Source organism: Oncorhynchus masou, chromosome 2 (assembly GCF_036934945.1).
Source record: "Oncorhynchus masou masou isolate Uvic2021 chromosome 2, UVic_Omas_1.1, whole genome shotgun sequence".
Taxonomy (NCBI): Eukaryota; Metazoa; Chordata; class Actinopteri; order Salmoniformes; family Salmonidae; genus Oncorhynchus; species Oncorhynchus masou.
The window spans coordinates 3089668-3102458 of record NC_088213.1 but is presented as its reverse complement, the minus strand read 5'-3'; the positions used below and the strand labels follow the sequence as shown (position 1 = coordinate 3102458).

At 44.8% G+C, this 12791-nt stretch overlaps 1 protein-coding gene across 1 annotated transcript in view; it reads right to left on the bottom strand.

Annotated features, from left to right (window-relative positions):
• LOC135552155 (ATP-binding cassette sub-family C member 12-like) overlaps positions 1–12791 on the bottom strand; it is a 128223-nt gene that overhangs the window by 92823 nt on the left and 22609 nt on the right. The window contains exons 10-14 of the mRNA XM_064983604.1: positions 11880–11915; positions 11197–11321; positions 5040–5112; positions 2728–2931; positions 52–186 (exon numbers count right to left, since the gene is read on the bottom strand). Of these exons, the coding sequence (XP_064839676.1) occupies positions 52–186; positions 2728–2931; positions 5040–5112; positions 11197–11321; positions 11880–11915 (573 nt within the window). The remainder of the gene's footprint in view (positions 1–51; positions 187–2727; positions 2932–5039; positions 5113–11196; positions 11322–11879; positions 11916–12791) is intronic.

Sequence of the window (12791 nt, the reverse complement as noted above, 5' to 3'; positions counted from 1 at the left end):
AGAGATCTTACCTGTAACTATTGGCTCTGAGACCAGAGGTGGAGATCTTACCGGTGAATGCTCCATCTGGAAGTTGTTGATCATCTGTGCGTATCGGCCTTTAGCTTTCATCAGAGCTTTGTGTGTCCCTGCCTCCTTTATCTTTCCACTCTCCAACACCAGTATCTCATCACAGAACTCCAGATACTGATACACACAAAGACAGATAGAGAGAGAGATAGATAGAGAGAGGAGGACAGAGAGAGAGAGAGAGGAGAGAGAGAGAGAGAGAGAGAGAGAGGAGAGAGAGAGAGAGAGGAGGAGAGAGAGAGAGAGAGGGAAGAGAGAGAGAGATAAAAGAGAGAGGAGAGATCCCTGTCGGGTTCCTCTTTCTGTGAGCATACTTTGGAGAGAAAGATAAAGACCCTTTTATAACCCTTAGAGGAAGAGGAGAAGAAACTCACAACTGAGAGAGAAGGGAGAGAGACTAAGATACATCTGAACTACAGAGAGAGAGAGAGAGAGGAGAGCCAAGATAAACCGTTCTACCTTCAGAGGAGTGGAGAGAGAGAGAGGAGAGAGAGAGAGAGAGAGAGCTGAGAGAGTACAAGAGAGAGAGAGCCAGAAGATAGACAAAGAGAGGGAGGGAGCCTGTAGAAGAGAGTGGAAGTGGAGGGAGAGAGACAGTTCATAAAATTCCTGCCCTGCTAGAGCTGCCCCCCGGCCAACTGGTAAGTGCTGTTATTGTGAAGTTGAAACGTCTAGGAGCAACAACGGCTCGACCGTGAAGTGGTAGGCCACACAAGCTCACAGAACGAGACCACCGAGTGCTGATGTGCGTAGCGTGTAAAAAGCATCTGTCCTCGGTTGCATCGCTCCACTACTGAGTTCCAAACTGCCTCTGGAAGCAACGTCAGCACACTACCTGTTCGTCAGGAGCTTCATGAAATGGGTTTCCGTGGCCGAGCAGCCGCACACAAGCCTAAGATCATGTGATTGGACTGGATTTTGAGCCCCTTCGTTCCAATGAAGGGAAATCTTAATGCTACAGACATTCTAGACTGGATTTTCCACAAACATAAAACGTTGTATCCAGGACAAAAAGAGAATTAATTTGCCACATCATTTTGCAGTATTAGTCTAGTGCCTTGTTGTAAACAGGCTGCATGTTTAGGAATATTTTGTTATTCTGTACAGGCTTCCTTCTTTTCACTCTGTCATGTAGGTTAGTATTGTGGAGTAACTACAATGTTGTTGATCCATCCTCAGTTCTCTCCTATCACAGCCGTTAAACTCTGTAACTGTTTTGAAGTCATGTTGTTTAGTATTGTGGAGTAACTACAATGTTGTTGATCCATCCTCAGTTCTCTCCTATCACAGCCGTTAAACACTGTAACTGTTTTAAAGTCATGTTGGTTAGTATTGTGGAGTAACTACAATGTTGTTGATCCATCCTGAGTTCTCTCCCATCACAGCCATTAAACTCTGTAACTGTTTTAAAGACCCCATTGGCTTCCAGTGAAGGGACGGTTTCCATTCCTAGCATTAAACTGGTAACTGTTTTACATGTACTCAACTGTTGTATCCAGTGTATACAGCCATGTTATTACCTGTCATTTTGCAGTATTAGCTAGTGCATTGTTGTACTGGATCATGTTTAGGAATATTTTGTTATTCTGTAACTTTTCTTTGCACTCTGTCATTGACTTAGTATTGTGGAGTAACCAATGTTGTTGATCCATCCTCAGTTCTCTCCCATCACAGCCATTAAACTCTGTAACTGTTTTGAAGTCATGTAGCTTAGTATTGTGGAGTAACGCCAATGTTGTTGATCCATCCTCAGTTCTCTCCCATCACAGCCATTAAACTCTGTAACTGTTTTGAAGTCATGTAGCTTAGTATTGTGGATAAGACAATGTTGTTGATCCATCCTCAGTTCTCCCTACAGCCATTAAACTCTGTAACTGGTACCCATTGGCTTCACAGCCATGAAACTCTGTAACTGTTTTAGTCCCCATTCCTCTCCTGCAACTGAGTTAGGAAGGATGCCTGTATCTTCGTATTGACTGGTTGTATTGATACACCATCAAAAATGTAATGAATAACTTCACCATGCTCAAAGGGAAATTCAATGTCTGCTTTTTTTATTTTATATTTTACCCATCCACCAGTAGGTGACCTCGTACCCCTGCACATTGACTCAGTACTGGTACTTCCTGTATACAGCCATGTTATCGTTATTCATTGTGGATTTATTCCTTGTGTCATTATCTTCTATAATTTTCTAAAAATGTTCTCTGCATTGTTGGGAAGTCAGCATTTCACTGTTAGTCTACACCTGTTGTTTTACGAAGCATGTGACAAATACATTGGATTGGATTGGTTCTCCACCCTGTTGTTAGGGAGTTTCTGGCAGGGTTGCAAAACTCTGGATATTCTTTTATTCCTCCCGTTTTTTTCCATAAATCCTGGTCGAAGGATTCCCAGGTGAAAGATTTCCGTTCCTTATTCCCTCCTATAGAGAATCCTTCCAGAACAGAAACTCTGTAAAAAAGCCTGTGACCTCTGGGAGAAGGTTTTGCAAGCCTAGGTTCTGAACACACCATGAATACACCCAAGAGTGACACGGCTACAAGGTCTTTAAACTATATGAAGACAAAGACGCAATTAAAAACTGCACATTCCGAAACGAGTGAGATAATCAAGGGAAACGTAAGTGTAAGCTCGTCACCAGCAGTGACTCCCTACCTGTAGTTGATGGGTGACCAGGATAATACTCTTCCCCTTCAGGGTCTTCTTGATACACTCCTCAAAGATGTGTTTCCCTACGTGGGCGTCCACCGCAGACAGAGGGTCGTCCAGCAGGATGATGTCTTTGTTGGAGTAGACCGCTCTGGCCAGACTGATCCTCTGCTTCTGACCGCCAGACAGGTTCAGGCCTCGCTCACCTATCTACAGAACCATCAATACAACCCAGTCAGAACACAACAGGATAATGTCTTTGTTGGAGACATCACTCATCTACAGAACCAGCAATACAACCCACTAGTTCAGACCGCTCTGGCCAGACTGATCCTCTCATCTATCTGCAACCCCGAGAACAGAACAGGTTCAGACATCACTCATCTATCTACAGAACCAGCAATACAACCCATTCAGAACAGAACAGGTTCAGACATCCCTCATCTATCTACAGAACCAGCAATACAACCCAGTCAGAACAGAACAGGTTCAGACATCCCTCATCTATCTACAGAACCAGCAATACAACCCAGTCAGAACAGAACTGGTTCAGACATCACTCATCTATCTACAGGACCTCATACATATAATAGAGTTAAACAAGCTCTCCTATCTACAGAGAAACCCAGACAATACCGACTAGGTTTCAGGCCCTGTTCATCTATCTACAGAGAAAGCCAGACACTACCGACTAGGTTTCGGGCCCTGTTCATCTATCTACAGAGAAACCCAGACACTACCGACTAGGTTTCAGGCCCTGTTCATCTATCTACAGAGAAAACCAGACACTACCGACTAGGTTTCAGGCCCTGTTCATCTATCTACAGAGAAACCCAGACACTACCGACTAGGTTTCAGGCCCTGTTCATCTATCTACAGAGAAAACCAGACACTACCGACTAGGTTTCAGGCCCTGTTCATCTATCTACAGAGAAACCCAGACACTACCGACTAGGTTTCGGGCCCTGTTCATCTATCTACAGAGAAACTCAGACACTACCGACTAGGTTTCAGGCCCTGTTCATCTATCTACAGAGAAACTCAGACACTACCGACTAGGTTTCAGGCCCTGTTCATCTATCTACAGAGAAACCCAGTCAGTAGCGTCCAGGTTCAGGCCCTGTTCATCTAGCTACAGAGAAACCCAGACACTACCGACTAGGTTTTGGGCCCTGTTCATCTATCTACAGAGAAACCCAGACACTACCGACTAGGTTTCAGGCCCTGTTCATCTATCTACAGGGAAAACCCAGTCGGTAGCGTCCGGGTTCGGGCCCTGTTCATCTATCTACAGAGAAAACCCAGTCGGTAGCGTCTGGGTCTGGGCCCTGTTCATCTATCTACAGAGAAAACCCAGTCAGTAGCATCCAGGTTCGGGCCCTGTTCATCTATCTACAGAGAAAACCCAGTCGGTAGCGTCCAGGTTCGGGCCCTGTTCATCTATCTACAGAGAAAACCCAGTCAGTAGCGTCCAGGTTCAGGCCCTGTTCATCTATCTACAGAGAAAACCCAGTCAGTAGCGTCCAGGTTCAGGCCCTGTTCATCTATCTACAGAGAAAACCCAGTCGGTAGCGTCCAGGTTCGGGCCCTGTTCATCTATCTACAGAGAAAAGTAGCGTCCAGGTTCGGGCCCTGTTCATCTATCTACAGATAATCAAATGAACGACTCAAACCCTGGATATACGTGAGCCCTGTTCATTTGATCTACAGATAGAAACCCAGTCGGTAGCATCAGGTTCAGGCCCTGTTCATCTATCTACAGATAAAACCCAGTCGGTAGCGTCCAGGTTCAGGCCCTGTTCATCTATCTACAGAGAAAACCCAGTCTGTAGCGTCCAGGATTGGGCCCTGTTCTTCTATCTACAGAGAAAACCCAGTCGCTAGCTTCCAGGTTCGGGCCCTGTTCATCTAGCTACAGAGAGGAGAACCAGGGTATCTGGGTCTGGGCCCATTCATCTAGCTACAGAGAAAACCCAGTCGGTAGCATTTCCAGGTTCGGGCCCTGTTCATTATTCTGACCAGGTAGAGTAAAGGAGAACAACCCAGTCATTAGCGTCTGACCAGGTCTGGGCCCTGTTCATCTAGCTACAGAGAACAACCCAGTCGGTAGCTTCCAGGTTCGGGCCCTGTTCATCTAGCTACAGGAGAACAACCCAGTCATTAGCAGGTCTGGAGTTCAGACCCTGTTCATTATCTACAGAGAAAACCCAGTCGGTAGCGTCCGGGTTCAGACCCTGTAACATTTGAAGAGTAAAGGAAACAGACGTTCTGAGCATCAAATGAACAGACTCAAACCCTGGATATAAGTGAGCCCTTACCTCAGTTTGATCGCCATAGGGAAGAATAGCCAGATCTGGTATCAGGCTACAGGCACTGATGACTTTGTCATACCTTTACGAAATACAAAAATGTGCAATAATATTTAAGACACTTAATTCAGGAGAACAACATGGCTATCAGGGATTCATTCAGGAGAACAACATGGTTATCAGGGATTCATTCATTCTGGAGAACAACATGGTTATCAGGGATTCATTCAGGAGAACAACATGGTTATCAGGGATTCATTCTGGAGAACAACATGGTTGTCAGGGATTCATTCTGGAGAACAACATGGTTATCAGGGATTCATTCATTCTGGAGAACAACATGGTTATCAGGGATTCATTCTGGAGAACAACATGGTTGTCAGGGACAGATAACCCCATGGAAGAACATAACATGTGATGTTGCATGTAAAGGAGAACAGTTTTCAGCGGTCTTGTTTGTTTGTTTGTTTGTTTAGACCACAGTACATTCTGTGTTTTTTCAGACCACATCATTCATTAGAAGTATGGAGAACACACCACGTAACATTACCTGCGGTTTGGTCTCCTCACTACGAAGAGTAAAGGAGATCGTGACAGTAACATTACCTGACCAGGTAGAGTAAAGGAGAACAGACCACAGTAACATTACCTGACCAGGTAGAGTAAAGGAGAACAGACCACAGTAACATTACCTGACCAGGTAGAGTAAAGGAGAACAGACCACAGTAACATTACCTGGCAGGTAGAGTAAAGGAGAACACACCACAGTAACATTACCTGGCAGGTAGAGTAAAGGAGAACACACCACAGTAACATTACCTGATCAGGTAGAGTAAAGGAGAACAGACCACAGTAACATTACCTGACCAGGTAGAGTAAAGGAGAACAGACCACAGTAACATTACCTGGCAGGTAGAGTAAAGGAGAACACACCACAGTAACATTACCTGATCAGGTAGAGTAAAGGAGAACAGACCACAGTAACATTACCTGACCAGGTAGAATAAAGGAGAACACACCACAGTAACATTACCTGACCAGGTAGAGTAAAGGAGAACACACCACAGTAACATTACCTGGCCAGGTAGAGTAAAGGAGAACACACCACAGTAACATTACCTGGCCAGGTAGAGTAAAGGAGAACAGACCACAGTAACATTACCTGACCAGGTAGAGTAAAGGAGAACAGACCACAGTAACATTACCTGACCAGGTAGAGTAAAGGAGAACAGACCACAGTAACATTACCTGGCCAGGTAGAGTAAAGGAGAACAGACCACAGTAACATTACCTGACCAGGTAGAGTAAAGGAGAACAGACCACAGTAACATTACCTGGCCAGGTAGAGTAAAGGAGAACAGACCACAGTAACATTACCTGACCAGGTAGAGTAAAGGAGAACAGACCACAGTAACATTACCTGACCAGGTAGAGTAAAGGAGAACAGACCACAGTAACATTACCTGGCAGGTAGAGTAAAGGAGAACAGACCACAGTAACATTACCTGGCCAGGTAAAGTAAAGGAGAACAGACCACAGTAACATTACCTGGCCAGGTAGAGTAAAGGAGAACAGACCACAGTAACATTACCTGGCAGGTAGAGTAAAGGAGAACAGACCACAGTAACATTACCTGGCCAGGTAGAGTAAAGGAGAACAGACCACAGTAACATTACCTGACCAGGTAGAGTAAAGGAGAACAGACCACAGTAACATTACCTGCCAGGTAGAGTAAAGGAGAACAGACCACAGTAACATTACCTGGCCAGGTAGAGTAAAGGAGAACAGACCACAGTAACATTACCTGACCAGGTAGAGTAAAGGAGAACAGACCACAGTAACATTACCTGACCAGGTAGAGTAAAGGAGAACAGACCACAGTAACATTACCTGACCAGGTAGAGTAAAGGAGAACAGACCACAGTAACATTACCTGACCAGGTAGAGTAAAGGAGAACAGACCACAGTAACATTACCTGGCAGGTAGAGTAAAGGAGAACAGACCACAGTAACATTACCTGGCCAGGTAGAGTAAAGGAGAACAGACCACAGTAACATTACCTGACCAGGTAGAGTAAAGGATAACAGACCACAGTAACATTACCTGACCAGGTAGAGTAAAGGAGAACAGACCACAGTAACATTACCTGGCAGGTAGAGTAAAGGAGAACAGACCACAGTAACATTACCTGACCAGGTAGAGTAAAGGAGAACAGACCACAGTAACATTACCTGACCAGGTAGAGTAAAGGAGAACAGACCACAGTAACATTACCTGACCAGGTAGAGTAAAGGAGAACAGACCACAGTAACATTACCTGGCCAGGTAGAGTAAAGGAGAACAGACCACAGTAACATTACCTGACCAGGTAGAGTAAAGGAGAACAGACCACAGTAACATTACCTGACCAGGTAGAGTAAAGGAGAACAGACCACAGTAACATTACCTGGCAGGTAGAGTAAAGGAGAACAGACCACAGTAACATTACCTGGCAGGTAGAGTAAAGGAGAACAGACCACAGTAACATTACCTGGCAGGTAGAGTAAAGGAGAACAGACCACAGTAACATTACCTGGCCTGGTAGAGTAAAGGAGAACAGACCACAGTAACATTACCTGGCCAGGTAGAGTAAAGGAGAACAGACCCCAGTAACATTACCTGACCAGGTAGAGTAAAGGAGAACAGACCACAGTAACATTACCTGGCCAGGTAGAGTAAAGGAGCACAGACCACAGTAACATTACCTGACCAGGTAGAGTAAAGGAGAACAGACCACAGTAACATTACATGGCAGGTAGAGTAAAGGAGAACAGACCACAGTAACATTACCTGACCAGGTAGAGTAAAGGAGAACAGACCACAGTAACATTACCTGGCCAGAAAGAGTAAAGGAGAACAGACCACAGTAACATTACCTGACCAGGTAGAGTAAAGGAGAACAGACCACAGTAACATTACCTGACCAGGTAGAGTAAAGGAGAACAGACCACAGTAACATTACCTGGCCAGGTAGAGTAAAGGAGAACAGACCACAGTAACATTACCTGCCAGGTAGAGTAAAGGAGAACAGACCACAGTAACATTACCTGGCCAGGTAGAGTAAAGGAGAACAGACCACAGTAACATTACCTGACCAGGTAGAGTAAAGGAGAACAGACCACAGTAACATTACCTGCCAGGTAGAGTAAAGGAGAACAGACCACAGTAACATTACCTGGCCAGGTAGAGTAAAGGAGAACAGACCACAGTAACATTACCTGGCCAGGTAGAGTAATGGAGAACAGACCACAGTAACATTACCTGACCAGGTAGAGTAAAGGAGAACAGACCACAGTAACATTACCTGGCAGGTAGAGTAAAGGAGAACAGACCACAGTAACATTACCTGGCCAGGTAGAGTAAAGGAGAACAGACCACAGTAACATTACCTGACCAGGTAGAGTAAAGGAGAACAGACCACAGTAACATTACCTGGCCAGGTAGAGTAAAGGAGAACAGACCACAGTAACATTACCTGGCCAGGTAGAGTAAAGGAGAACAGACCACAGTAACATTACCTGCCAGGTAGAGTAAAGGAGAACAGACCACAGTATCATTACCTGGCCAGGTAGAGTAAAGGAGAACACACCACAGTAACAGTACCTGGCCAGGTAGAGTAAAGGAGAACAGACCACAGTAACATTACCTGGCAGGTAGAGTAAAGGAGAACAGAACACAGTAACATTACCTGGCAGGTGGAGTAAAGGAGAACAGACCACAGTAACATTACCTGGCCAGGTAGAGTAAAGGAGAACAGACCACAGTAACAGTACCTGGCCAGGTAGAGTAAAGGAGAACACACCACAGTAACATTACCTGACCAGGTAGAGTAAAGGAGAACAGACCACAGTAACATTACCTGACCAGGTAGAGTAAAGGAGAACAGACCACAGTAACATTACCTGGCCAGGTAGAGTAAAGGAGAACAGACCACAGTAACATTACCTGGCAGGTAGAGTAAAGGAGAACAGACCACAGTAACATTACCTGACCAGGTAGAGTAAAGGAGAACAGACCACAGTAACATTACCTGGCCAGGTAGAGTAAAGGAGAACAGACCACAGTAACATTACCTGACCAGGTAGAGTAAAGGAGAACAGACCACAGTAACATTACCTGGCAGGTAGAGTAAAGGAGAACAGACCACAGTAACATTACCTGACCAGGTAGAGTAAAGGAGAACAGACCACAGTAACATTACCTGACCAGGTAGAGTAAAGGAGAACACACCACAGTAACATTACCTGACCAGGTAGAGTAAAGGAGAACAGACCACAGTAACATTACCTGACCAGGTAGAGTAAAGGAGAACAGACCACAGTAACATTACCTGACCAGGTAGAGTAAAGGAGAACAGACCACAGTAACATTACCTGGCAGGTAGAGTAAAGGAGAACAGACCACAGTAACATTACCTGGCAGGTAGAGTAAAGGAGAACAGACCACAGTAACATTACCTGGCAGGTAGAGTAAAGGAGAACAGACCACAGTAACATTACCTGACCAGGTAAAGTAAAGGAGAACAGGCCACAGTAACATTACCTGACCTGGTAGAGTAAAGGAGAACAGACCACAGTAACATTACCTGACCAGGTAGAGTAAAGGAGAACAGACCACAGTAACATTACCTGACAAGGTAGAGTAAAGGAGAACAGACCACAGTAACATTACCTGACCAGGTAGAGTAAAGGAGAACAGACCACAGTAACATTACCTGACCAGGTAGAGTAAAGGAGAACAGACCACAGTAACATTACCTGGCAGGTAGAGTAAAGGAGAACAGACCACAGTAACATTACCTGACCAGGTAGAGTAAAGGAGAACACACCACAGTAACATTACCTGGCCAGGTAGAGTAAAGGAGAACAGACCACAGTAACATTACCTGCCAGGTAGAGTAAAGGAGAACAGACCACAGTAACATTACCTGACCAGGTAGAGTAAAGGAGAACAGACCACAGTAACATTACCTGACCAGGTAGAGTAAAGGAGAACAGACCACAGTAACATTACCTGGCCAGGTAGAGTAAAGGAGAACAGACCACAGTAACATTACCTGGCCAGGTAGAGTAAAGGAGAACAGACCACAGTAACATTACCTGACCAGGTAGAGTAAAGGAGAACAGACCACAGTAACATTACCTGGCCAGGTAGAATAAAGGAGAACAGACCACAGTAACATTACCTGGCAGGTAGAGTAAAGGAGAACAGACCACAGTAACATTACCTGACCAGGTAGAGTAAAGGAGAACAGACCACAGTAACATTACCTGACCAGGTAGAGTAAAGGAGAACACACCACAGTAACATTACCTGGCCAGGTAGAGTAAAGGAGAACAGACCACAGTAACATTACCTGCCAGGTAGAGTAAAGGAGAACAGACCACAGTAACATTACCTGCCAGGTAGAGTAAAGGAGAACACACCACAGTAACATTACCTGACCAGGTAGAGTAAAGGAGAGCAGACCACAGTAACATTACCTGGCAGGTAGAGTAAAGGAGAACAGACCACAGTAACATTACCTGGCCAGGTAGAGTAAAGGAGAACAGACCACAGTAACATTACCTGACCAGGTAGAGTAAAGGAGAACAGACCACAGTAACATTACCTGACCAGGTAGAGTAAAGGAGAGCAGACCACAGTAACATTACCTGGCAGGTAGAGTAAAGGAGAACAGACCACAGTAACATTACCTGACCAGGTAGAGTAAAGGAGAACAGACCACAGTAACATTACCTGACCAGGTAGAGTAAAGGAGAACAGACCACAGTAACATTACCTGGCCAGGTAGAGTAAAGGAGAACAGACCACAGTAACATTACCTGACCAGGTAGAGTAAAGGAGAACAGACCACAGTAACATTACCTGACCAGGTAGAGTAAAGGAGAACAGCCCACAGTAACATTACCTGGTCTGGTAGAGTAAAGGAGAACAGCCCACAGTAACATTACCTGGTCTGGTAGAGTAAAGGAGAACAGACCACAGTAACATTACCTGGCCAGGTAGAGTAAAGGAGAACAGCCCACAGTAACATTACCTGGTCTGGTAGAGTAAAGGAGAACAGACCACAGTAACATTACCTGGCCAGGTAGAGTAAAGGAGAACAGCCCACAGTAACATTACCTGGTCTGGTTGAAGGGTTCCCCCATCAAGATATTGTCTTGGACCGTACCGTGGAAGATCCAGGCCTGCTGGGAAACGTAGGCAAACTCTCCGTCTGCTGTGACTGAACCATGCTGCAGGTGCATCTGGGCAACATATCACGCAACACAAAACATGACTCAATACACCTTTTGGAAGAATCTTTGGACGAGACAATTCATTTTACCATGTCTGCCAATTTTCAGTCATAGTGATGCATTTACTCTATGTGGCATGTATTGTTTGTGTTGTTTGTATTGTTTGTGTTGTTTGTGTTGTTTGTGTTGTTTGTATTGTTTGTGTTGTTTGTATTGTTTGTGTTGTTTGTGTTGTTTGTGTTGTTTGTATTGTTTGTGTTGTTTGTATTGTTTGTGTTGTTTGTATTGTTTGTGTTGTTTGTATTGTTTGTATTGTTTGTGTTGTTTGTATTGTTTGTGTTGTTTGTATTGTTTGTGTTGTTTGTATTGTTTGTGTTGTTTGTGTTGTTTGTATTGTTTGTGTTGTTTGTATTGTTTGTGTTGTTTGTATTGTTTTTGTTGTTTGTATTGTTTTTGTTGTTTGTATTGTTTGTGTTGTTTGTCTACGTGAAGATTTACCTGATAAGTGGTAACAAACACTTTCAAGCAAACCTGTTCTAAGATTGCTCGATATCAGCGATGTCTTACCCCCTTAACATTGCCACAGATACCAAGCAGGTTTCCCTGAAACGTCAAACAGTCATCAGTAATCAATCACATAACTCCGACCCCTGCTTACCTCATCTCACTCTGACCCCTGCTTACCTCATCTTAACTCTGACCCCTGCTTACCTCATCTAACTCTGACCCCTGCTTACCTCATCTAACTCTGACCTCTGCTTACCTCATCTAACTCTGACCCCTGCTTACCTAATCTAACTCTGACCCCTGCTTACCTCATCTAACTCTGACCCCTGCTTACCTCGTCTAACTCTGACCCCTGCTTACCTCATCTAACTCTGACCCCTGCTTACCTCATCTACCTCTGACCCCTGCTTACCTCATCTAACTCTGACCCCTGCTTACCTCATCTAACTCTGACCCCTGCTTACCTCATCTATCTCTGACCCCTGCTTACCTCATCTAACTCTGACCCCTGCTTACCTCATCTAACTCTGACCCCTGCTTACCTCACCATCTATCTCTGACCCCTGCTTACCTCATCTAACTAAAGGAGACCCCTGCTTACCTCATCTAACTCTGACCCCTGCTTACCTCAGGTCTAACTCAGACCTCTAACTTACCTCATCTAACTCTGACCCCTGCTTACCTCATCTAACTCAGACCCCAACATTACCTCATCTAACTCTGACCAAGTGCTTACCTCAGGTCTAACTCAGACCTCTGCTTACCTCATCTAACTCTGACCCCTAACTTACCTGACCATCTAACTCAGACCCCTGCTTACCCCATTACCTCAGGTAGAGTAACTCTGACCCTGCTTACCTCATCTAACTCAGACCCCTAACATTACCTCATCTAACCCAGACCCCTGCTTACCTCATCTAACTCAGACCCCTAACATTACCTCATCTTAACTCTGACCCCTAACATTACCCC